We start from the raw sequence: 24,680 nt of genomic DNA, 5'->3' as shown, positions 1-24,680 counted from the left end.
ACACAAAAGAATTAGTAATTCTGAACAAATTAAGTTAATAAAATCAGATTTTTTTTTTTTTTTTTTTTCCCAAGCGATGTGAATGAGAAAAACAAATGCCTGTAAAATGTTATTTGTTTTACAGTAACCGATTTGACATCAAACTTCATATACTGAGTGACAAGGAAAAAAAAATCTTACATCTGAACTTGCAGGCCGTTGGGGGGGGGGGACTATCTTGACTCACTAAATAAAATTCAAACAAGTACATTGAAACAATCTGTGGAGACGGCACCCACAGCTAATCCTTGGTCCATCACTGTGTGTAGACTTTAGTGATGTCACTATATTTCCCATCCGGAGCATCATAATTTGGGATGGGTGGTGTGTGGGCAGGACCTTCACGAGTGAAGGGAAAGAGAAGTGGGTCTGGCATCAGTGCTGCCTGGTATAGCTCCTCCGATTCCAACTTGAGCTCTTCCAGAGCTTCCCTCTGTGCCTCCAAAGCAAGTTCAACAGCCTCCACTTCAGCTAAGTGCTGCTTCTGAAACACCAGACACATTTATCCCTCTGGCTAACTGGATGAAATCAAGATGAGAAATCAACCATAAATGATGAAGTGAAAGATAAGAAATAACCTGTTTATATTGACTCCATTCCTTCAGAAGGAGAGCTCTTCTTTCGCTTTCTTCAAATGACAACCTTGGGGCAGCTCGCTCCCTTTATTAAGGCAATGAACGTTGATTAAAAACTTCAAAGTTCAAGTTAAATATAATTATACATAAAACATACTATTAAAACACGAAATTTTAATGTTAAAAAAAAAAAAAAATTGATGCTATTCTAAGGTCTGAGAACTGATTTCATGCTTATCCATTCGGCTTTAGCTCAGGAAGAGCAGTCGTCCTTCAACTAGAAAGTTGGGAGATCGATTCCAGGCTTCCCCTGAATAAATGCAGAAGTGTCCTGGTGCAAGACACTGAACCCCAAGCCCCTCCGATGTGCCTATCAGAGTATGAGTGTGCGTGTGAATGGGTGAATGTGACAAGTAGTGTGAAGCGTTTTGAGTGGTCTGTATGACTAGAAAAGCGCTATATAAGTACAAGTCCATTCATGGATAACTGAACTGAATCTTCTTTTTTAATTCAAAATCTTATTTTTACTGTGCAGTGTTTATTTTAAATTGTGGAGTGTTGTTTGTTGCTTTATTGTTCAGCAGTTTGGGCAGCTGTTTCTGTAAAAATGTACTATATAAATAAACTTGAACTTGAGTCTCACCTTGTGTCATCCAAACATTTGTTTGATATGATAAAGTCCTCTATGGGGATGAGCTCAGGTGGAACCTTCTCCAGTTTCTTCAACTTTTTCTTTAGTCGCTCTCTCACCACCAGCTCCCTCTTTGGGTCCACTTTCTTCTTCTTTTTAGGCTCAGCACTTTACAAAAAAACACAACTTTGTGAGCATTTTCAAAAAAATTAAATTGGTCAAAGGCTGAACAAAACAAGGCAAAATAATGATAAAATACTTTAAAAATGTTAACATGGAATAGTCATTTCATTTGAATTCTGAAATAAAATCTTTATTAAAAATCTTTATTTAAAACACTAGCACCCTGTTCTTGATGAATTGTTAATTGACAAGAATTACAGGTATAGTGGTTCTGAGGTACAAGTTATGACAGCACTGGACAAAATGTGAGAACGACATTTTAGTGGAGATTACAACATGACTGAAGACAAATTCTTTCCTTGTTTTTAACAAAATTAAAAAACCAATAAAAGCTATTTTAAAGATAATATTTGTTGTGCTTGCTCAAATATTGTACATCGTTTTATCAAATGTCTTGTGTTGCTAAATTTCACCCTCTTCTATATCACAATGGTTTATGTTTTTTGTACAGCTTTTTTCGTGCCAGTGCCAACATTAACTATCACTTAAATAACTGGCAACCATGGAAAGAATACGTTAAAATAAAAATAAAAAAATTGTCAAAAAGGTACATTTGAACAAATGAAACCCATGTAAGTCATAATAATAATATTAAGACATGCAGCTACTAAGCCTACAGATCGACATGTATGCATTTATTATTATACCTCAGAGGAGCAGATGTCTTCAGTGTCATCACAGGTGCGAACCATGGAGTCTGTACAAAATGCTGTTGTCCTCCCAGATGCAAACTGCAAAATAAAACCTATTAAACCCAGTACAAACCATCCGCTTACAAGACCTGCGAGGAGCATTTAACAGCCTTAAGTATTATTATTATTATTATTATAACTTCGTCTTATTGAGCTGTAGATAGCACAAATTACACCACACTCACCGCGACGAGGCAGCTTGTCGGGATAAAACCCTGCAAAGATTACGCCAAAATGCTGAGGACATGTCTGTACTGTATTATTTTGCTTTACATTATAAAAGAAACATCCACATGTCCCTTTACTCGTCCTCTTGCTGAACTGACGGAACAAACACGTCGCGTGAAGGTGACGAAATAAACAAACCTGTTCATAATTACTCCGCACTTTCGCGTATTTTTAAAAAGCACAAGATTAAATTTATTTATTAAAATTTCTCAAAGATATACCCATTTAGTTGAACAAAAATACATACAGTTTACTTTTTACCATCTAATAATTTCAGATAATGAATTCAATTGTGAAAACGCTTGTCGAATCTCATTGTGCGGACAAAAGGTTATCGCGCTTTATTTGGGGGAAAGGTCGCAGTGGGCACATCTCTTACCGTGGTCTGCAGGTCTACAGCAAGATTTAAGTCTGAAAAGTGTAACCAGACAGTGGCAGAGTTTTGAGCAGACATAATGGCACTTCTCAGAGGTAAATAAATATGTTTCTGTCTGGTATACAGTCAAACAGCTGGCTTGGTCGTTACAGTGTAGATTTGCTCCATTGTATATAGTTTATTTTTAAAGTCTGTGCGTAACTGCGTTATTATCATTGATCATTATTATAATTGTCTATAAAGTTTTCCCTTTTATTTATTTAGATGTCAGGAATTGAAAGTCTGCTTTACTCAGTGAAACTGCGATGTAGGCGAAAGGTGACAGATTGTGTTAAAATCATTAACAGCTCTTTGATTAAACTTTCCTCTTGGAAAAGAGATTTAATGTCAAATAAATAAATAAATAAATACACAAATTAAATTTAGTTACTTCTTCAAAGAAGTGGACCAAGAATAAACCACATGTATGCACATTAAACACGTACCAATCATGTACTGACAAGGTGGTGTCAGGACTCAACTCAGAAAATAAATCAGATCTGATTACTTTTGGATTGGTACAAACAGCTTTTATTTATTTGTTTTGGAAAAACTAACATATGGCACATTGGGAGCTTTTTTTCATAACTAAATTGTTACTGTTCTGAAAAAATGTGGGGAAAGGGGTTCATTAATCCATAATATTGTTTGTCTGTAAATGGGATACAGTCTATGACCCTAAAAATTAATTCAATAGTTAAATGCAAGTGTTATTACTCTAACTTGATCACACACAGAGAGTTAATTTGTCAGATAATTTGACTGATTTTATTATTTAATTGCAATACAACATTCAATCCCAAAAATGCTCTGAAGACATAAAAACTTAATTTTCATTTTTGTAATTTCGATTCAGTGAATTCACATATGAGGCTGTGTAGGGTGGGATGCATTGTTCAGTTTTATCAGACTAAAAAGAAAATAACACAAAGAGACCAAAAGGTTGCAATAAAGGCATTAACTAGTATTTATTAAATAAAATATAGAATAGAAAAATAGTTTCATTGTCCTTCCCCATGTCTCTTATTATTTAGCTCTTTCTCTCCCAGTAGCTTTAGTCTGACTATGGATTTCAAAGTATTTTCATGCAAAAGGCTATAGCCTTATAACACTCTACCAGCTATATTGTTTGTCAAAATTGCGAGTGCCCAGTCGAGGTCAGGGCATCCTGTCCTTCCTGGCACATACAGTTCATGTACCAACAGTTTAGTTCATTGATAGAAATCTAAAAAATGTATCAATATCGTATTTCAGTTTAAAGTGGTGATAGTTCTTATTCTTAAAAACAAATTAGAAAAAGGGTTTTCATCTTGTTTAAATGAGTATCTGCTGAGAGAATATTAGCTAACCTAATATGGAACAGAGATTTCTATATATTTTAGGATTTGCAAAGTAATTCCACTTTGTATGTTTCCTCTTTTATTGCATTGCTGCTGGTCTCTGACTGTGGCTCCCGACTGGCAAGTGTTAGCAGGTTGTTGCTGTTTTAAAATTTGTGCTTTTTCTTCATAGGCGTATTTATTGTAGCAGCCAAGCGCACTCCATTTGGTACCTACGGGGGTGTATTGAAAGATCACAGTGCAACAGACTTGGCTGAGCATGCAGCCAAAGCTGCCCTCACTGCAGGTGGTGTGGCCCCAGAACTAGTTAACAGTGTCATTATGGGAAATGTTATGCAGGTATTTCAACAGATTAATGACAAGACATATTAATAAATATTAACATGCTCTGTTTGTTCCCAGTGTTACAACATCTTTTAATTAATTTTTTTAGAGCTCAGCTGATGCACCATACATTGCTCGTCATGTTGGTTTGAGGTGCGGCGTTCCCATCCCTGTGCCTGCCCTCACTGTGAACAGACTCTGTGGGTCTGGTTTTCAGTCCATCATCAATGGTGCACATGTAAGCAATCCATCAAGACCAATGTTGCATGTTTAAATGCACTTCTGCAATCCAGTAAAGTCCAATACAACTGCTCTGCTGTGACTTCTGCTTCACGTTGCCTGTAGAATTATTACACTGCTGTATAGATTATTATAGATTATTTATTCATATTCAAACCATCATTTTTTTAACTTCACTTTTGAACATGTGACAAAACATCATGAAATATTTGTCAAAATTGACTTTGTAGTAACACTGTTGTACAAATAAACAATAATGTGTGGATTTGTGTGGGATTTTATAATACCAAGGATGCTCCAAAGATGGTTAGAAATAGAGTATTTCACATATTTTAAGATTACTACATCTCATTGTTTTGCCTTATGGTCCAAAATTAAAGTGTGAATTAAATGTTTGTTTACAGGAGATTTGTCTCAAGGAGTCAGAGGTGGTCCTGTGTGGAGGTTCAGAGAGTATGAGCCAGGCTCCGTACGCTGTTCGAAACATCCGCTTTGGTACAAAGTTTGGAGTTGATCTTAAGGTTTGTTAGTGCTTCCTTTTCTTTAAGATTTGGTAGCTGAGCACTTGTTCACGTAAAAATATGTAATGGCCAGAAAGATGATTTGATTTAATTCGATTCGATTCGATTCGATTCAGCTTTAGCTTTATTGGTACAGCGTCATGTCATCTCAGAGCCCTTTACAGTCAAAATCAATTAAAATAAATTAACTGTGGTTCAATCAGCGTACATACAAGCTGATTGAAAAAAAAACAGCTAAGTAGCCAAGCGTATCACCCAACCATGAGCTTTTGCAGAGTGGTGGGTGTCAGTGGAACAAACAAAAATCTCTCCTTTAACAGGAAAGAAAGGCCTGGCAGATATAACTGGCAGCATGTAATTAATCTGGACATACTGATAAATATAAAACCCGTTCTTACCTGTCTTACAGCTAGAGGACACTTTGTGGGCAGGTCTGACTGACCTGCATGTCAAGATCCCGATGGGCATCACAGCGGAAAACCTGGCAGAGAAATACCAGATTACACGAGAAGACTGTGACAACTATGCATACCAGACTCAGCAAAGGTGGAAGGCAGGTAAGTATTTGTTATTGCATTCCTTATATATTGTTGCATAAAAATGATAATAAAAGGAAATGTTACTTGGGGCGATTTCAGCAGCCAAAATGCAGCTTCTTCATACAATTATATTTTTAATACTTAGATTGTAACTTTTTCTCCTCACAGCTCACGAGGGTGGACATTTTACAGCTGAAATAGCCCCCATTGATGTGAAAGCCAAGAAAGGCAAAGTGCCCATGACTCAGGATGAACACCCTCGACCTCAAACCACATTAGAACAAATGGCCAAACTGCCTCCTGTCTTCAAGAAGGCAGGGACCGTCACCGCTGCCAACGCTTCGGTCAGTTTTCTTGCTGCCTATTTTCAAAATATGGTACAATTAAAGAAATCCAGAATTCTGTCCTCACATTGTTACAGAAATGACTTTGAATTCTACACTTTGGATAAAAGGACAGAAAAATATCATTTGATGTAAAAATCATGTAAGAATGTATTTCTGTCGAAGGATGAAAATAATTTCTATGTATCTTATTGATGTGCAGGGTGTCTCTGATGGTGCTGGTGCTGTGGTGATCACAAGTGAGGATGCACTGAAAGAACACAAGCTCACTCCACTGGCCAGAATTGTGGCGTATCATGTGTCAGGATGTGACCCAAGCATTATGGGAATTGGTGAGTGATACTTCTGTGATAGAGATGTAATTGAACCCCTTTTAAATTTAAAATTATACATGTTTAATGAGCCTGAACATTATTTTGTTTTATTAAAATATCTGGTTTCCTTTCATCATCTTAGGCCCAGTTCCAGCCATTACAGAAGCTCTTAAAAAAGCGGGCCTGTCTCTGAAGGACATGGATCTTGTGGAGGTTTGTTACTGAGGGAGGAAAATCTTTGCTGATTTCTTTCTTGTTATATACAATGTAACAAGACCTCAGATCATTTAGCAGATGATGGTGCAAATAAAGAAATACTAATCTAAAAATGACTACATTACTACTGAAAATCAAAGTAGAAATATTTCCTTACCATCCAAAAGATGAAGACATCAAGCAAACCTGTCACAACGCTGGACAGGTTTGCTTTGGAGGATTGTTTTTTTCTCTTTGGGCCTCAAACACAGACTATATTTCCTGTTTCTTTACAGTGTAAAAGATGTTTAGTTTTTCTGAGGATTTATTACAGTTGCTGTGGTTTGTTTTCTACTTTTTGTTTTGCTTTCCGTTTTTCTCATCTCGGTCCATTCGTCCTTTTTTTTTTTTTTTTTTTTACCTTTTCCCTCTGCTGTCTCTCCGGTCCAGTCCTGCAGTTATAAGCGGAAATAGCAAAAACATATTTATGATATCATTAATTGTTGTGGTGTAGGACAAACAAGGACCCAAGTGCAGATTGGATGTGGATACTAGGACTGGTTTATTGTTCTCCTGGGCAGGCAGGTTGGCGGGCGGGCAGGCAGGTTGGCGGGCGGGCAGGCAGGTTGGCGGGCGGGCAGGCAGGCAGGTTGGCGGGCGGGCAGGCAGGCAGGTTGGCGGGCGGGCAGGCAGGCAGGTTGGCGGGCGGGCAGGCAGGCAGGTTGGCGGGCGGGCGGGCAGGCAGGTTGGCGGGCGGGCAGGCTGGTTGGCGGGCGGGCGGGCAGGCTGGTTGGCGGGCGGGCAGGCTGGTTGGCGGGCGGGCGGGCTGGTTGGCGGGCGGGTGGGCAGGCTGGTTGGCGGGCGGGCGGGCAGGCTGGTTGGCGGGCGGGCGGGCAGGCTGGTTGGCGGGCGGGCGGGCAGGCTGGTTGGCGGGCGGGCGGGCAGGCTGGTTGGCGGGCGGGCGGGCAGGCTGGTTGGCGGGCGGGCGGGCAGGCTGGTTGGCGGGCGGGCGGGCAGGCTGGTTGGCGGGCGGGCAGGCTGGTTGGCGGGCGGGCGGGCAGGCTGGTTGACGGGCGGGCAGGCTGGTTGACGGGCGGGCAGGCAGGTTGACGGGCGGGCAGGCAGGTTGACGGGCGGGCAGGCAGGTTGACGGGCGGGCAGGCAGGTTGGACGGGCGGGCAGGCAGGTTGGACGGGCGGGCAGGCAGGTTGGACGGGCGGGCAGGCAGGTTGACGGGCGGGCAGGCAGGTTGACGGGCGGGCAGGCAGGTTGACGGGCGGGCAGGCTGGTTGACGGGCGGGCAGGCAGGTTGACGGGCGGGCAGGCAGGTTGGACGGGCAGGCAGGTTGACGGGCGGGCAGGCAGGTTGGACGGGCAGGCAGGCAGGTTGACGGGCAGGCAGGCAGGTTGACGGGCAGGCAGGCAGGTTGACGGGCAGGCAGGCAGGTTGACGGGCAGGCAGGCAGGTTGACGGGCAGGCAGGCAGGTTGACGGGCAGGCAGGCAAGAATCATGCACTGGTGACAGAACAGACAGTTGTGAAACAAGCAGTTTAAATTCTTAAGCAGAAATGCTGCAATGGCCGAGAGCTGTTACCACAGATGAAACAACAATCAGGCGATGACTGGTGAACTGAGCTGGCCTTTTATCTTGCTGCTGCTGATTTCCCGATGAGAACCTGGTGTGGACTTGATTGCCAGGGAAACAGGCACACCCACTGCAGCACAGGTCAGAGCAGGAACCACAACATTAATATAATGATAAAGAATTAAATTTAAGAATTAAGGGTAGTTCCATATCCTAAAGGCTCTTCCTGAAAGAGTACATTTGTTCAGCCTAATACGGCAACCTGACCGTCATTCCGTTGTCATGCTACTGGTCAGGACATGTTAATGTAGAGGATAACACTAAGTTTGATGTTTAGTTAGTAGGTTAACATGTGGGTAAAGTAATTTGGTGTCTGTATCTTTGCACAGGTGAATGAGGCCTTTGCTCCTCAGTACCTGGCTGTTGCCAAGGCTCTTGGACTGGACCCGGAGAAAAGCAATGTCAATGGTGGAGCTATCGCCCTCGGACATCCTCTTGGTGCCTCTGGAACACGCATCACCGCTCACCTAGTGCATGAGCTCAGGTAGAGCAACAATAAGTTATCTCTGTGTATGCACAGGGAATTATATAACCAGGAGATGCCTGCTTTGAATAAGTACGTTTGTTTCTGACAGGCGACGGGGAGGCAAGTATGGCATCGGGTCTGCCTGCATTGGAGGAGGTCAAGGCATTGCAATCATCCTCGAAAGCTGCTGATGGAGAAAGCTGTGATTTGAAGTTGGATTTCTTTAGAAGAATGTCCTACAAACACACCATCCACTCATCTGAAATCAAACACAGTTGATATACTCTCAAAAGATTTTGTTTTATTGACGCGTAATGTATTAATGCTCCGAAGAGACACAGCTGATTGGTTTCTTTCTGAAAAGTAATCTCACTTTTGCTGCTTATGCAGTATGTCAATTAAGTTGATTTGTACAATATCTACTGATTCCTGGGAGATCAAAAACTACTTCAGAACTACACTTCTGTACTCTTACCCCAGTAGGGTATCAGTCTGTTGTGTCTGTTGTGCCTAAGTTTGAGTACTGGGTCTTTGATGACGTTAACGTGTGTAGTATACTATTGAACTGTCTGCCTTAAAATGCTCTTGATCACTCCATTTTCATCATACTGCTGCTTGCACCTGCAGTTGTCAAAACAATGGATTTTGTACATCCATGTCAAAGCATCAAATATAAAATTTACATACGAACTGAAATAAATTCTGTTTCTAATGTTTTCATGATCATCTCTTGTCCTTTGTAATCTCTCTCTTTCTCTTTCTGTTTTTTATATATCTTAACCGTTTGGCATTCCAGTGGATCACAAGCAGGACGTTTTCAATGTTCCTGCAGGATTAAAGAAGTTGATAATTAGCTTGTTATTGGACTTATTTTAAACTTCTTATTATACTGTAGGGAAAATGCATTTATTTTTTTGCTCCCACACTAGGACATTTGGGACTATTTAAACCATAAAGATTGGATGACGAAATGATATTGACACACAAATATAATTTCTTATATTTATTTTTGGAACATTTTCTGGAAAAATTAATGACTAATTAAATGTATAGAAGAAAGCAAAATAAAGTTGATGGCGTTGACTGACATTTAATTATTCAAGCATATAAATCACATGCAAAACAATCAACCTTTTTTTTTTGTCAAAGTTAAGCAGGAAATATATTTTCTTTTCATTACAGATGGTGCACATAGCTAAATATTCACTTTGTTTAAAAAAATGAAAAAACATCAGACATGCCCCAAACAATTTTGGGAACATTGAATGAAATATAAACTAGAAAAGCCCTCAGAGAGCGCAAACCTCTGCCAAGGGCCAAAGTTCTCATATGTATTTATTTGTTCTCTTTCTATAATGACAATTCCAAAGGCCCTCTATTTTTTCATATTCTGGATCATATTATCTGGAATAATTCCTTTACCTGAATCAGACTTTGATATATTTTACAACCTGTTGGAAGCTTGTCCTATATTTTTCTCCTAAGTGCTCCAACCATTTTCTTTGGAGCTACATACACAAATAAAGAAAAAAAAATCTCACTATGTTAAAAAATCTTTTAAAAGTTCCTGGATCCAAAAGGTGATCTGGATCACCCCCATAATTAGATCAGTTCTTCCTTTTCACATCACAAAAAGTTAGGGATATTTGGCTTTCAGGTGAAATTTATGGAAAATGCAATATGTTCATGCTACAGTGATATAATATCATAAAAGTAAGACATTTAAGTAGAAGGATGCACTACTGATTTCCTCATCTCAAAAAATTCATTCAACACAAAAGGTAACAACAATGGTAGTTACACCACAACAAAAAATTTGAACGTCTCAATATCTCGTCATGTGCCCTTGAGCATCAATTACAGCTTGACAACAACGTCTCATGCTGTTCACAAGGCAACTTATTGCCTGCTGAGGCATGGCATCCCACTCTTCTTGAAGGGCAGCCCTCAGGTCATTGAGGTTCTGGGGTGCAGGGTTTCGAGCCTCTACACGATGACTCAGCTGATCCCACAGGTTTTCAATGGGATTCAGGTCTGGAGAAAGTGCAGGCCATTCCATCTGAGGTACACCAGTCTCCAACAGCCGTTCCCTGATGATGCGGCCTCGATGAGCAGGAGCATTGTCGTCCATGAAGATGAAATTAGGCCTGTGCTGTTCATGTAGGGGCACAATCACTGGATTAATGATGTTATTCAGGTAGTATGGGCTTGTCACTGTACCATTCACAAAGTGTAGGGCAGTTCTGTACCAAGTGGACACCCCTGCCCACACTGTAACACCGCCACCACCAAAAGCTGGCCTGGTGACAACAGTGGCTGATGCATAGCGCTCTCCCTGACGTCTCCAACATCGTTGCCGGCCATCATTTCTGCTCAGTGTGAATCGACTTTCATCAGAGAACAGCACTGAGGCCCACTGGTTCCTCGTCCAGCGTAAATGCTCCCTGGCCCATGCAAGACGATGATGCCTGTGCCTGGTGGTGTGGTCAGGTACCCGTGCAGGTCGTCTAGCACGCAGACCACGCTGATGGAAACGGTTTCGAATGGTCTGACGTGACACTTGGGTGCCTCTCACCTCTCTTAAACGTGCCTGGAGTTGAGTGGCATTCATCATCCGTTTTTTTTCAGGGCAGTGTTCACAATGTAGCCGTCATCAGCACGGGATGTGGCCAAAGGACGTCCACTTCTAGGCCTTTCTGTGACTCTTCCAGTCTCTCCATATCTCTGTTGCAACCTGCTGATGACACTCTGTGACACTCCAAGCTCAGTGGCCACTTCTGTCTGAGAACGTCCTGTTTGAAGCGTCGCAATGGCAAGGGACTGTTCCATTGTTAGGTGTCGTCTTGGTCTCATGATGTCAAAATGTGAACAGCATGATGAGGACAACTGTTTAAACACCAGCTCTAATTGAACCAGGACATTTATTGGTCAATTCAAGGATCACACACCTGCCGTGATTTTTGCCGTTAAGCTCCTAGTTGGAGAACAGCAACTTGTGCAAAATTTATTGAAACATCTAACAGTTGGACATGTGCATTTAAAAGCTTAGAGAAGATCACATTAAGTTCACCTGTTTGAATGCATTTTAGGCTTGTTGTGAAGTTTCACCCAAAGCTGAATATCCCTAACTTTTTGTGAATAGTGTAAATATATATATATATATATATATATATATATATATATATATATATATATATATATATATATATATATATATATATATATATATATATATATAATTTTTTTAGTTATCTTGAATACAAACAAACAAACAGATAAACGCCGGTAAAAACATAACCTCCATGGTGGAGGTAATAAAATGTTATCTTTATAAAGAAAAAGAATACAAAAATACAGAAAACAATCCTTCAAGAACTACAAGGACCATTACGTCCTTGAAACATTACGTAAAGACGTCATTATTTACGTCCTTATATGCGTAACGTTCCCGGATGTCGGTCTTTTTTTCATAGCAAAGGTAAGATGGCTTTCCCTACGTGTTACTGTGTGAATAACTATCTGTGTTCATCTGTTATAAAGAATAAAAACAGTGGTATCTAAGAGACATGAGTTGAAACAGGGTATTTAGATGATACGCTTGACATGATTATTACCTTAGTTTATCGGTCATGACTGTAAGTATGAGCAGTTTAGCACATCGCCACTTGGTAGGCCGCCGGCTACCCGATCTGTCTAGTCCATAACGTTGAATAAAATCTTCATAGAAACGGGTCGTTTTTGTTATTCCCTAGTTTAGCATGTTCACACAAACTTGGTGTCACATTTGATCTAAAACAACATTAGGTCCTCCTAGGATATGAGCAGTTTGCTAGCCAGCTAAGCCACTCTAATGCTAGCAGCTTCCTAGCTACCATACTTGTCATGCTTCATGGCCCCAAATGTCAGAAACTGCGTAGAATTAATGAAATGATGATTTCTAGTATGAATCTATTCCTCCTTGTATTAGTGCATTAAGTAGTTGGCGCAGCCGCAGTATTAGCTTGTTTGAGGTTGCCATTGATAGCAGTCAATCGAACTTTATTTATGAAGCGCTTTTCCAACATAAAATATGTGACTCAAAACGCTTTACAGTTTAAAATCAGACATAAAGGAAACACACAGACACACATTATATAAAAAGATACTGCCAACCCCCCTTTTTAGATATGTGTTGTAACAGCTTGCATCCAAGACTCCAATAAGAAAGTATCAGTCAGTTTGTTCACTTGTTAATTACAATTCTTGTAAATTATGGCACATGGGGAGCTTTTTTACAACAGTGTCAGTAAAAACCTGTCATTTGCTTCGGTTTCTTGCAGATGGCAGAGGGAGACAAGAAGAAGTCTGCCAAGAAGAAGCACGGGAGCCGTAACCCGGTCCTGGCACGGGGCATCGGCCGCTACTCCCGTTCAGCTATGTTCTCCCGCCGCGCCATGTACAAGAGGAAGACCAAGACAACTGAGACCAAGGTGAGGCCAGGCACATCAAACACTCCAAAAATTAAAACTGAAGTAATCCAAATACATTTCACAGTTTTTTCTTTGATTATCTTTTTTGTTTTTCCAGATTGAGAAAAAGATTAAGGCGAGACCCCAGTTCACCGTTGTGAAGACTGTTGGGGGAGATAAGAATGGGGGTACCCGTGTTGTGAAGCTGCGCAAGATGGTGAGTGATGTGCTGTTTTATCCCTCACATTTACTCTTAGGGTGATGCAAATTCGGGAACTCTCATGCAACAATCTATTTAAAACACAAAGCTATTAAATCCATGAAACGTGTCTCAGTTCTCATGTTGGCAGTAAATGCAATGACGTAAATGATCCTAAAGGCACAGCGTCCACTTTGTTTCTATTTACAGATTTTTTTGCATATAAATTGTTCCCAAAGAAAAACAAGATCATTTAGCAATGTGGAAAAAAACTATAGTGGTCTGCCAGTCTTTTGTGCAACAGCTCTGGAGTTGAGGGGAACATCTGAGGTTTTCATGTAGGTTGTTATAACTTCACATGTTTTTGTTTTGATTTTGTCAACTAATCACATGGTGAAAGTATTCAACTTTGTAATGGAGAAAATGTCAAGAGAAGCTGTAATGCCCTAGTTTAAATTACATTTTGTCAAACAAATGATGGCAACAACATAGAAAAACAAAAACAGTACAGATCTCCTTGAATGTTACCAGTGATTGGCTGTACTTTAGTCAGTTTATTAGTAAGCTTCCTTTGGACAGTGCAGCTTTAAATAAAATAATTTCCTATTTGTCCTTGTAGCCCCGCTATTACCCCACAGAAGATGTTCCTCGTAAACTGAAGAGCCATGGGAAAAAGCCCTTCAGCCAGCACAAGAGGAAGCTGCGTGCCTCCATCACGCCAGGAACGGTCCTGATTCTGCTCACTGGTCGCCACCGTGGAAAGGTAAGAACAGTCTTCACCAATAATGATCTCATGGTAAAGAAATTAATACAGGCTTTAAAATATTTTATATTTTAGTGTTTGCCTATTGTTTATCCAGAGAAGTCCCATTGAAGTACTAGATCTCTTGTTTCGGTGACCTCTGGTCAAGTTGATATCTTAAGTGTACCACAGTAGTTGTATTACATCAATGGTTTGAAACCAGACAAAGATAAACATGCAGATTTTTAGAATCTGATCTTTTTGCTTGTGATAATGCAGAATATGATTCTCTGTAGAAAGGAGGTCCTCTCTGGTGCCAATTTCTATATCAGAGGTGGTTCTATCATTAATACTCATTTTCATTTATAAAACTACAATACTTTTCAGAAGTTCAGAAGTTTTTCCCATTGACAATTAGCTGTTAATGTATGTGAAGTTTTAATGACTTTGCATGTGTCAACCTTAATTCGAAATTCTCAAGCAAAGTTTGTGTTAAAAGAAAAAGATTTTGATCCTTTTTTTTTTTTCAGTTGAAACAGATATTAGCTCTAAAAGGTTCCATATAATTAGATAATTTGCAGTAATATCCACACCAGAGTTGTGGAATTCCTGGAAGTTACAACTAAAAAGCCAGACATGCGCACAGCCCCTCTTCACAGCTGAATGTGGGAAGAAATAAAGCTTTTGCAGCATAAAACTGACTTTTGTTTTTGTTCTTCTGAGAGTTGGAGTTTTCCCTTGTATCGTACATGAAATTGTACATTTATGAAACACCAGGAAGGAAGATGATGCGCCATGTGATACCAGAAGGAACTTGGCTCATTAGAAAAGTGCTGTTGGAGACTGTTAGATCTATCGAAGTTATCTACCTGCATCTATTGAATCTAACAATACTATGGCCCAATATTGGAGAAAACAAACTTTAACGTGTAACCCTGGAAGTTTGCAGATTGCTAGAGTTGGCATCAAATGATCGAAAAGTGACATGGCTGACTTCTTGGCATCCGAAGTTCCCTGCAGTCTTTCTTACAGCACATGCCTAAAACACCACAGCTTTTTCTCACTGTACTTGTCTTCAAATGGGACTTAAATTACAATAAAATTAAATGCTTCCACTCTAATTTGTAGGGGAAACACAGCACTTTGTAAGGAGCTACTATCTATCACATTAAATCATAATTATTAAGAAAATACTGAGTCAAAGTGAATAAACTGGCTGGAATGCTGTGGATGCAGCACAGTGAAAGTGACTAATATCTAAAATTTAGCATTTCTAACAAACCTGTTGACCATACAGCAAGATTGAACTATTTAGAAAAATTGGGAAATGATATTCAGATAAGCTACATCCCTGCAAGAGCTCATTACATCTAATATTTTTTACTATATATTGTCATAACAAGGAAGCTGGACACACAACTACAAACCTACACCCTTCATATCACAGACGATGTCCCTCTCTCCCACTCACATGCTGCATTGGCAAGTTATAGATGCAAGTGTGCCTACACACACTTAGAGCTGCAGTTGACCTAAATAATGTTTGCGCAGGAACTGACAGGCAGAAAGCCCTCTCTATAAAATTAAAGTGTATGCCGAAAAGATTTTTTTCTCCTATCTAAATAGCCTGGCATGAAAAAAGGATTGCAAATATTATCTAAATGGCATAACGGTTTTCCTGCATGTAGCTCTTCAGATGAGCAGTTTTGATGTCTTGAATACGTTTTGACAAATCAGTTTAGTCTTATCTGGAGTCTTGAATTGAAAATGACCAAATACAGCAGATTCATGCAAAGATTTTTCTTTTTTCTTTCAGCGTGTGGTGTTCCTGAAGCAGCTCTCAAGCGGTCTCCTGCTTGTTACTGGTGAGGATGTGCATTGCAGAAGAATTTTTATGAACCAGTTTAAATGTGTTCTTCTTTTCTTATGATTAAATGTTGTCTTCCCTTAGGTCCTCTTGCCCTGAACAGAGTCCCCCTGCGCCGGACCCACCAGAAGTTTGTCATTGCTACAAATACTAAAGTTGACATCTCTGGCATGAAGATCCCCAAAACGCTCAACGATTCTTACTTCAAGAAGAAGAAGCTGAGGCGGCCCCGTCATCAGGAGGGAGAGATCTTTGACACAGAAAAAGAGGTACTTTGGATGTTGTGTTAAAATGAATCAACCTGCAAATTACCAGTGGAAAGTGGTCTTTTATTATTCATTTTTTTCATCTGCAGAAGTACCAGCTGACAGAGCAGAGGAAAGCAGATCAGAAGGTTGTGGACTCTCAGCTCCTGCCTCTCATTAAGAAAGTTCCTCAGCTGAAAGGATACCTTCGTTCTACCTTCTTCCTGTCTAATGGTGTCTACCCACACAAGCTGGTTTTCTAATTGAGTTGTAATAAAGAGTACCAACGTCTTATGCCATTTGCTGTGTTTTATTTGTTTCCCTTGTGTTGTTAAAGTTGCTCTTTTTATATGCATTTCTGTTTTTGCAGATCTGTATAGTGCATACAGCTTTATAGAGAATTATGACTCAAATGTAGTGGTTTCCACCTTGGGAGTCCCTGGACCCTGAAGGGTGTCCCCAAGGAGCACATGAGGTCCATAACATTTAGGCTGTACAGGCCTTGTGTGGTTTGTTAAAATTAATGCCATGTCTGCACAGTGATAAGTTTAGGTTAATCTGTTTAATTTCTTCAGTATTTCAACATTTGGTTCACACAGAACTGACCATTTGGAAATATGAAAACGATTTTTTAAGCCAAGACCTACAGTGAATAAATGGGGTCATAAAAATCTGCCACAATATTTGAGAACATGGTCAATTATATAAGAAGCCACTTACTAACAAAGTTGTGCATCCAAACTATTTTTTATCTGAACTGATTAAGACCAGTGGAGCCATGGTAATGGGAGTAATCCATATATATGGTCATTTTTTCGTTCGCCATTTCATTCGTGAAACATCTTGGGGGGGGACCACATTGCAGATGTGTTTTTCCATTAAAACAAAAGAGCCATATGTTGTTATTTTAGCTTTGGGTTTTTTTCCAAGGACTGAAAGAATCAGCCAGAAAACAAGTAGTGAAAACCAAGCCAATACAAGTATGACACCAAGTATGGTTTCAGTAGGGGGCTTCATTTGGTTGTGGCCCCCTGCACAGATGACACTCCTAGCAATGTGAAGAAAGGCAGTTAAGTAGGAAAGTATCGTCCTAATGTTGCCACTACTTGCATGAGAAATATTAAGCCTGAGGTTATATTTATGATTTTAAATTGTAAAGTACATTAGCAACACCTACATTTCCAAATGGAACTCAAAAACACAAGAGGTGATGTATGTATTCTCTTAAAATGCAGTTTCATTACTGACAACCAACAATCAACGTCAGTGTTGTTTTGTTTTTAGCATCTCCCTTCATCTCAAACATTCTTCAGAATTTTTCAACTGAGGCTTAGGAAAAATGTGTGGTCAAACTCTGTACCAAAGGAACAGCTCCAATTACTGAAATTGAGTGAGCAAGCACAATTTGATCAATTTAATCTTATTGATGCTACTGAACATCTGTGCTTTCAACACTGGCAGGTCATTCTGGTTTGACTAAGGAGGCTGTTCAATGAAATGACCACAGAAGACATTGGACCCAGAGAGCTTAACAGCTACGCTTTAATTAAAAAAATGACATGTCTAATGTAACAAGACAAAAATAAATACAAGTGTTTTATCTCTTTAACATGGCCACGTTTGTTTTGTTTTTTTAATCCTCATAAACAACAAAGTAGAAAGCAGCACAGAAAAAGGCAGCGGCCCCTTGCCAAGGAATGATAAGTGCCTTTTGTGGAGTCAGTCAGTACTGTTACGTCTGGTCAGCTGGGACTGAGAAAATGCCTTGCCTCAGCCAGACTTGAACAGCAGAATGGCCACCTGACCCAAGTAGAAGTAAATGAAATGCTTGGTCTCATGAGTCACGTAACTGCCGAAGTTCCTCCCAACGATGCAGTGCCAAGTGGGGTTATATTTCTTGTCAAACTCCTGTGTGGGGCAAAAAAATAAAAAATAAAAGCAAAACAAACATGTAAATTATTAAGAAAACAGGCCAAAAAATAACATCTTGTTACAACAAATAATCCAGAAGTTCAAAAACATCTATTTGATGACATTATAAAAAAGCTTCAACAGCTGCTCATTAGATTGTAGGTGGAAAAGAATGATCAGCTGCATGCTTTCAATTACACAACTTTACGCATCTCCTTTCATTAATAGACAGCAAATGGCACAATATCAACAAAATATCCCATTCCTTCTCAATAACAAGCTTGCTGCAGAAATATATTGCTGCAAGGTTTGTCATCCATGTTATCAAGCTTCAACAGCTTAACTTACTGAATCTGATGATGGCATATAAGACTTGAGCTGTATGATATACAGAGACTAAAGTAATTTGTAAATCCTTAGAAAAACATTAAAAAGGTATATATAATCTAAGCATGCAATGCCATCAACCAGCTGTCAGTGAAACTCGAAGGAATATAATGCATTACATATATATAACCCAGAAATACAGTCAAATTCTTGAAAGCTTCCTTAAATTTACACATGACGGTTAGAGATGTGTCTCAAAGTCAAACTACAGTTAATTACAGTCAAATAAGTAAAACAAAAATTAATAAAAACATGTTATTCTCTTGATTGTCCTTCCTCTGCAACCAAGATTAAAATATATCAAGTGCTCCAGCACTACACATTTTAGCGTATACACACATTTTAAAAAATATCATACATATAATTACCTTTTTGATGTATGCAGCTATGTCTTTCTCTATGTTGTACTTCTCCAGGGCCTGTGTGGCACACTCCACAGCGTCCTGCTGCATGTCCTCCGACATGTCGGCATTTTTTATCACTGCCTTTCTGTCAGACATTGTTGCCCTGGGTAACCAAAACACAGCGGATAATTCATCATTCTCACAGGCACAGTGACACACTCACACAATGTAACTGGATATAGAGACCAATATCCTAACAAAAATCTGCGTCAACGGAGTTCAACAATGAGTGAACTCTGTCGACGATCATGATCTGCACCAAGCTCGTGGAGACAGCAAAGAGATGAGGAAAAAAAAAAGGTAAATTGGTGAAGCGTTGTTACATAATAACTACATAATATCTGAACTAGCCTTTTCTACAAGTGTTACATAACTTGCATCAGTGGCTGGGCTCACTGGAAGCGCGCTCTGTGTAGTTTCTATGGATACACAAGACATTTAAAACGATCGCTTCATTTTTTCCGAGGTTTCATCGAGACTCTTCAGGGATCAGGCTGCAAAATGTAACCATGTCCCCGAGACTACTTCACGTGAGACAGTAGCCGGTGGGAAGAAAAAAAAAAACCCCCAACTCATAACGATTTTGTGCAGGTTTCCACAGCAAACACTTAAACTATCGTAAATAACACACATATAATTTAGCCAAGTAATTCCATGAAGCAGATGTTGCTGCTTCAAACAAGTCACATGCACACTCACTGATGCTGAGCTGTTGATTAGCTGCAGCACGATAACTAGCTGCTCATTCATCACCCAAAAAAAACGCTTAATGCACAAAATATAGTTTCAGTAATACGGAAGAGAATAGATTAAAAATAACACACACAATGATATATATTATATTGCAAATGTACCTTCTGGTCGTCCGTATATAGTGTGGGTAGTTTAAATGGGTTGATTGCTCCTGTAGTGACAACTCCCGCGAAGTGGTTGACACAAAAGTAATGTGGGTGTGTGGCGGTTGGAGACTGCTGCCTCGACGTGCTCCTATTGGCCTGTATTAATGCACAGAGGGTTGCCATTGGTCATTTCAGGCCTATCTTTCTGGTGTTTCTGCTTGCATTTTATTTCAACCCATGATGCACTGCAACACCGTCGTTACTGGGGCAACCTTTGTAAACAACGTAATCATGGCACATCCCTGGTTGGTACCAATACAGTCTATGGTTGGTACCATACATTAAAATTACACACGAACTGTAATGCATTGTTTATATATACCACTAATGTCCTTGAAGTTACAAAATGTACTTTCCAAATTCATATATATATATATATATATATATATATATATATATATATATATATATATATATATATATATATATATATATATATATATATATAAAAAATATAAATATACATGATATACAAACATATGCAATTATAGAGGACACATTGGAAAAATGATAGATTTATAAAAATGGCATTTGTCTTATGGAAATAAAAAACATCCTGCTGAACCATTTTTTCCTACAGGTCTATATTCCTAATAAAAATAATGAAATTCTGTATTTAATCATTTTGCTAATTCCAAATTATAAATTGGAAATACAACTACAAATCTACATTGATTTCCTTAAATATGATATCATGTATTTCTAATGATCGACACATGAAAAGCCAGTTCTGGTAATATTTCACTTTAATCCACTGCATGTTACTTTCTACGAAATACTTACAGCATTGTCATCAAGTATATCAGAACATTCACATTTAGTTTTCAGTGAGGGAAAAACTTGGAAAATTTGTTTCCAAAATTCAATTACCACTATGTTCTTCACGATTTCAGCCAAATTTCAAGTCCATTCATGACAAATAGGCTGCATTATTGTAACATTTTCAAGCCACGGCCAACACAAGAGGTGAAGTAGTCGACAACTTAAATAACTAGGAAAAAAGTCATCTGTAAAATATGGCAATACATTATCTTCAAGGAAGAACAAACATTATTCCTCAGGAACACATGTGTAGCCCATCTCAGATGGGCTGTGTAGTATCAGGTGGGCTACACATGCTTTCAAGTTCTAATCTTTTTTTGATGCATAAAAAAATTACACATAAAAAACTAAGCAGTAAAAATTAAGTATCATAAGTTATTGTTGACGATAATTCATAACTGTGAAAATCAAGACAAGGCATCTTAAAATGTAGAGTTCAAAACCTAAGTAGTTTCTTCCCAATTCTTCTTCCCTCTTATTCATATTTTTGTATGCTGAGGTCATAATGTCATTATTCTACCTTTAACATTGAAAAAGTCCAAAACACCTTTTATAGTGTATTTTCTTTTCAGTATAATAGATGATTGGTTTAAAAAAGTACAACACACAATACTTAAAATCTTTTCAGGATAGATTTAGCTTTAAATTTGGATATGACTGTAAGATGTTATGCGCTTCACTCGCTTCGGTCCTTGGGCTCTTTGTATTTGTATTGGATGTATTCAAAGATGTCTCTCTCACTATCGACCAACAGAGGCTCACCTGCCACACCTACACAAAATACAAAAAAGAAATTTAGCATATATTAAAACATGGAATTATAAATCACTGGTTACTAATTCAAGATTAAAGTTGAGGAGAGTTCCAACAGGATACAACTTCTTTCATGTTTTATTAAGACTCACCAGTGACACCCAGTGGTCGTATGGTGTACTCATTAAGAGTGAAGCCCTTCTCCAGCGCATGAGTCCTCATATTTTTATTGAAAATGTCACTTCCAGTAAAATACAGAACTCCACAGTAGTACTGGTCTTTGGGAATCAGTCTTTGAAAATGGGATATGTACAATTAGTAGGCAACAAACTGGTAATTCATAGTGTACACATCAGAGCACAAGGGTTCCTTCTTTAGTTTTAGCAGCATTTTGACAAATATAATTAATTGGCACAGTTTGGTATTGTAAGACAGAGGCAGAACTTCACTTTTATTCTCCTATATGGTAAATAAAAATTTGACTTGAACAGAAGTAAAAATGAATCTAACAGCCATCATTTTGACAAGGAATCCCATCTCTTTAACAGATGTTACACTCGGTATAGGTCTTACCTAATATCAATACGCCTGTGAAGGTATTCTTCTCCCTCATCTTCATCACTCGTCTGCAGCTGGCAAACTCCCTAGAAAATTAGATCCAGCACATCATCAAGAATCATGTGTGAAAGAGAAAGGGTGTAGTTACTACTCTAACTGCATAACTAATCACGATATCAAAATGTTTACACAATCCAAAGCCTCACCATGAATTTGGTTTCTCCTTTAGACAGTGTGTCAGTTACAAACCCAATGGACTCAAAATGGTCAACCACAGCATGAAGGAGCTTTGGCTGCAAAATAAAATAAAATGAAAGCAAAATTAATGTCATGTCAACAGACCATTTTTAATATCAGAATTGCAAGCAACAGTGCAAATTAGGCCTTACTTGCTTTTCAGTTTGAGAAGTGTAGTCCGGATGGGTAAGCAGAATATCAATATCACCGCTTGATGATGCACCTGTAAAGTATAAAATCAATAAGAATGACTGAACTGCTATTCCAAAGGATTGATAAAAATAATAATTCACCTGAAAATGAGAAAAATACCTCTCCTGTAGCTTCCGCAGATTGTTCCAATATATTCTGTATCAATTTTTTTCAACTCCCTGAGAATAAGAGACTACACAAAAAACACAAGATAAGTCTAAAACAGATCTGACATTATTACTTTTAAAGAACTACAAATATTTAACACCACAATCACCTCCATCTTTTCCATTTCAGCTCTTGGAATCCTCTTCTCAAATTCTTCAAAGTACCTAAAGACAGCAAAGTAAACAACTGAACACACCGGTAATGGAGTCTTCGTTTAAACACCTTCAGATACAAATAAACAAATAAATCATAAACCCTTTTGCCAAACTTACTTGAGACCAATCTTCTGATGGTGATTAAGCTTGTGCTCAATTTTTTTCAAATCTGAAAAATGATATTGATTATTATAACTTAAGTTAAAGCCAGAGCTAGAGATCAGAGCAATGCACAGTAGATTGCAGCTGTATGACTATTTTGTTTAAATTGTATACAAACCATCCAATGTCTTTACTCCTTCTTCAAAAAACTTCCTGGCAGCAGCAGGGCTAAATTCAAGACCCAAGACAAGAACTTTGTTACATGCAAAGACTAAAATGAATCATGTTATTATATATAATCAGATAAATCTGTATAAACTATTTAATCAAATTGTAAACTGATTACATAAACAACTTACCCAATTCCAGTCACTCTGGTGAGGAAATTGATGGAACTGCTAGTATCGTCATTTCGGATCTAAGTAAAGTAAAAGGTAATAAACATATAATCACATTTTCATACACTGTGGAATCACGCATATATTTCAACATACCGAAACTCACCTTTTCCAGTTTTCTTAGTTTGCCAGTTTGAAGAAACTCATCAATCTTTTCAGCTATTTTGGCTCCAACACCATCCTGTTGGAAAGTGGAAAGGAGTTGAGTAGTGTGTGATTTTCAAAAGATAGGCCAGATGTAAAAATAAGCTAATGAAAACCATTTTCAAATTTAATAGCCTCATAACCTGACACACAACCGCATTAGTTGTGATAAATTATAGAATCCTTTACTCAAAAACAGAACAAATTTATTCCAATTACCAGAAAACACTATTGACATGCAAGAGTATTTACTGAGTATTGTGTTTACTGCAGGTAATCATGAGAGATTTTAAATATGTACAACCATCAATCCACTGATGACCATTAATATCATCTTGAACATGAAACTCCCAAGAAGTTCCAATAGGAAGTGTTTGATGTGATGATTGCGATGTCTCAGAAAAGAGTTGAAGCATAAACTCTTAATATGCCTGTGGCCTATTGTCATCAAGTTTTCAGAAATTAACAGTGATGCAAATTCACTGATGCATCTTGAACAAGGGCAGGAAATTACTGTATTTAAACTGCAGTGCACATACCAGTTTCCTAGCCTCTTCTCCATTCTTGATCTTCTGAGGGTACTTAGCGATGGTAGAAGCTGCTTTCCTATCCAACAGAGAAACAGAATAATTCACTAAATAAACATGGCAGTTTTACAGAATTAATAATCAGGTCATTTCAGTCTGTCCTGTACACAATCCTATACAGTGTGGAGCAATTAAAGTGCCAGTTTATTCACTACTACAACAACAACAAAAATAATTTATTTGTATAGAGCTTTTAAAAAACAAAGCTGCTGTAAAGGATAAAGCAACCAACAACCATTAAAAATACAGAAAACTGGTAAAAACTACTTTTAAAAGAGTTACAACAGAAATGGTTTTAGTAAAGTTTATGTGAAAAAAGCAGATTGAAATAGGTGGTGGTTTATATATGATTTGAAAATGACAGAGTCTGTGATGTGGGGGCGATGAAGGAAAAGGCCATATCCCCCCCATATATATATATATATATATATATATATATATATATATATATATATATATATACACATACACATACACAATACAAACCTGAGTTTTTTTTTTCTCAAATATGTCACTAAGTGCTTTTAAACTCACCTGTATGCATTGTATTTGTGTATTGCTCTGTTTACATTTTTCTCGTAGTTGGCCAGCTCTGAAAATAAATGGGAACTTTGAGTAATTTTCTTATTTCACGTCTCCTTCATGTTCATACAGATAAATACTATTATACTGATTCAAGAGAAAATGGGGGTAGACAGCATTTAAATAAAAAAAAAGAATTGTCCAACAGTGCACCCCAGCGCATAATATGACCTCCATCGAAACTATGC

General features: G+C 38.5%; 5 protein-coding genes across 5 annotated transcripts in view; 2 read left to right on the top strand and 3 right to left on the bottom strand.

The window, feature by feature from the left end:
* Nucleotides 1–102: 102 nt before the first annotated feature.
* On the bottom strand, nucleotides 103–2,445 carry mrpl40 (mitochondrial ribosomal protein L40). The gene is made up of 5 exons (XM_079251259.1): nucleotides 2,306–2,445; nucleotides 2,076–2,159; nucleotides 1,258–1,413; nucleotides 618–699; nucleotides 103–523 (listed from the first exon to the last, which is right to left on the bottom strand). Exons 1-5 carry the CDS (start codon nucleotides 2,365–2,367, stop codon nucleotides 296–298), a joined length of 612 nt encoding a protein of 203 aa, XP_079107385.1. The 5' UTR covers nucleotides 2,368–2,445; the 3' UTR covers nucleotides 103–295.
* Nucleotides 2,446–2,695: 250 nt separating this feature from the next.
* acaa2 (acetyl-CoA acyltransferase 2) lies at nucleotides 2,696–9,408 on the top strand. The gene is made up of 10 exons (XM_079250772.1): nucleotides 2,696–2,819; nucleotides 4,276–4,442; nucleotides 4,537–4,665; nucleotides 5,072–5,188; nucleotides 5,598–5,745; nucleotides 5,896–6,071; nucleotides 6,274–6,403; nucleotides 6,528–6,598; nucleotides 8,556–8,710; nucleotides 8,802–9,408. Exons 1-10 carry the CDS (start codon nucleotides 2,804–2,806, stop codon nucleotides 8,881–8,883), a joined length of 1,191 nt encoding a protein of 396 aa, XP_079106898.1. The 5' UTR covers nucleotides 2,696–2,803; the 3' UTR covers nucleotides 8,884–9,408.
* Nucleotides 9,409–12,991: 3,583 nt separating this feature from the next.
* rpl6 (ribosomal protein L6) lies at nucleotides 12,992–16,487 on the top strand. Its single transcript, XM_079250824.1, has 6 exons — nucleotides 12,992–13,161; nucleotides 13,259–13,357; nucleotides 13,959–14,102; nucleotides 15,898–15,946; nucleotides 16,033–16,217; nucleotides 16,304–16,487. The coding sequence occupies exons 1-6, from the start codon at nucleotides 13,012–13,014 to the stop codon at nucleotides 16,454–16,456; spliced, it is 780 nt and encodes a 259-aa protein (XP_079106950.1). The 5' UTR covers nucleotides 12,992–13,011; the 3' UTR covers nucleotides 16,457–16,487.
* A 1,224-nt stretch (nucleotides 16,488–17,711) lies between these two features.
* Nucleotides 17,712–19,850, bottom strand: dynll1 (dynein, light chain, LC8-type 1). The gene is made up of 3 exons (XM_079250825.1): nucleotides 19,750–19,850; nucleotides 18,860–18,998; nucleotides 17,712–18,101 (listed from the first exon to the last, which is right to left on the bottom strand). The coding sequence occupies exons 2-3, from the start codon at nucleotides 18,989–18,991 to the stop codon at nucleotides 17,964–17,966; spliced, it is 270 nt and encodes an 89-aa protein (XP_079106951.1). The 5' UTR covers nucleotides 18,992–18,998; nucleotides 19,750–19,850; the 3' UTR covers nucleotides 17,712–17,963.
* A 702-nt stretch (nucleotides 19,851–20,552) lies between these two features.
* Nucleotides 20,553–24,680, bottom strand: part of polb (polymerase (DNA directed), beta) — a 4,440-nt gene continuing 312 nt past the window's right edge. The window contains exons 2-14 of the mRNA XM_079250876.1: nucleotides 24,445–24,502; nucleotides 23,863–23,929; nucleotides 23,286–23,360; nucleotides 23,141–23,199; nucleotides 22,960–23,009; nucleotides 22,797–22,848; nucleotides 22,634–22,688; nucleotides 22,477–22,549; nucleotides 22,317–22,387; nucleotides 22,134–22,220; nucleotides 21,943–22,013; nucleotides 21,522–21,661; nucleotides 20,553–21,387 (exon numbers count right to left, since the gene is read on the bottom strand). Of these exons, the coding sequence (XP_079107002.1) occupies nucleotides 21,293–21,387; nucleotides 21,522–21,661; nucleotides 21,943–22,013; nucleotides 22,134–22,220; nucleotides 22,317–22,387; nucleotides 22,477–22,549; nucleotides 22,634–22,688; nucleotides 22,797–22,848; nucleotides 22,960–23,009; nucleotides 23,141–23,199; nucleotides 23,286–23,360; nucleotides 23,863–23,929; nucleotides 24,445–24,502 (953 nt within the window). The 3' untranslated portion in view covers nucleotides 20,553–21,292. The remainder of the gene's footprint in view (nucleotides 21,388–21,521; nucleotides 21,662–21,942; nucleotides 22,014–22,133; nucleotides 22,221–22,316; nucleotides 22,388–22,476; nucleotides 22,550–22,633; nucleotides 22,689–22,796; nucleotides 22,849–22,959; nucleotides 23,010–23,140; nucleotides 23,200–23,285; nucleotides 23,361–23,862; nucleotides 23,930–24,444; nucleotides 24,503–24,680) is intronic.

Source organism: Telmatherina bonti (assembly GCF_933228915.1).
Source record: "Telmatherina bonti genome assembly, chromosome: 13".
In the NCBI taxonomy this organism is placed as follows: Eukaryota; Metazoa; Chordata; class Actinopteri; order Atheriniformes; family Telmatherinidae; genus Telmatherina; species Telmatherina bonti.
The sequence above is the reverse complement of the archived record's forward strand: the minus strand, read 5'-3'. Positions and strand labels throughout refer to the sequence as shown.

Excerpts from the sequence above, each read along its gene's own strand:
- dynll1 (XM_079250825.1), bottom strand. The coding sequence starts at position 18,991 with ATGTCTGACAGAAAGGCAGTGATAAAAAATGCCGACATGTCGGAGGAC. Across the intron at positions 18,102-18,859 it reads TAGCTGCATACATCAAAAAG|GAGTTTGACAAGAAATATAA; the intron begins GTAATTATATGT and ends TGCCCCACACAG.
- acaa2 (XM_079250772.1), top strand. Across the intron at positions 4,666-5,071 it reads CCATCATCAATGGTGCACAT|GAGATTTGTCTCAAGGAGTC; the intron begins GTAAGCAATCCA and ends GTTTGTTTACAG. Across the intron at positions 5,746-5,895 it reads TCAGCAAAGGTGGAAGGCAG|CTCACGAGGGTGGACATTTT; the intron begins GTAAGTATTTGT and ends TTCTCCTCACAG.
- rpl6 (XM_079250824.1), top strand. The coding sequence starts at position 13,012 with ATGGCAGAGGGAGACAAGAAGAAGTCTGCCAAGAAGAAGCACGGGAGC. Across the intron at positions 14,103-15,897 it reads CTGGTCGCCACCGTGGAAAG|CGTGTGGTGTTCCTGAAGCA; the intron begins GTAAGAACAGTC and ends TTTTTCTTTCAG. Across the intron at positions 16,218-16,303 it reads TCTTTGACACAGAAAAAGAG|AAGTACCAGCTGACAGAGCA; the intron begins GTACTTTGGATG and ends TTTCATCTGCAG.
- mrpl40 (XM_079251259.1), bottom strand. The coding sequence starts at position 2,367 with ATGTCCTCAGCATTTTGGCGTAATCTTTGCAGGGTTTTATCCCGACAA. Across the intron at positions 2,160-2,305 it reads CGACAAGCTGCCTCGTCGCG|TTTGCATCTGGGAGGACAAC; the intron begins GTGAGTGTGGTG and ends TTTATTTTGCAG. Across the intron at positions 524-617 it reads AATGGAGTCAATATAAACAG|AAGCAGCACTTAGCTGAAGT; the intron begins GTTATTTCTTAT and ends CTGGTGTTTCAG.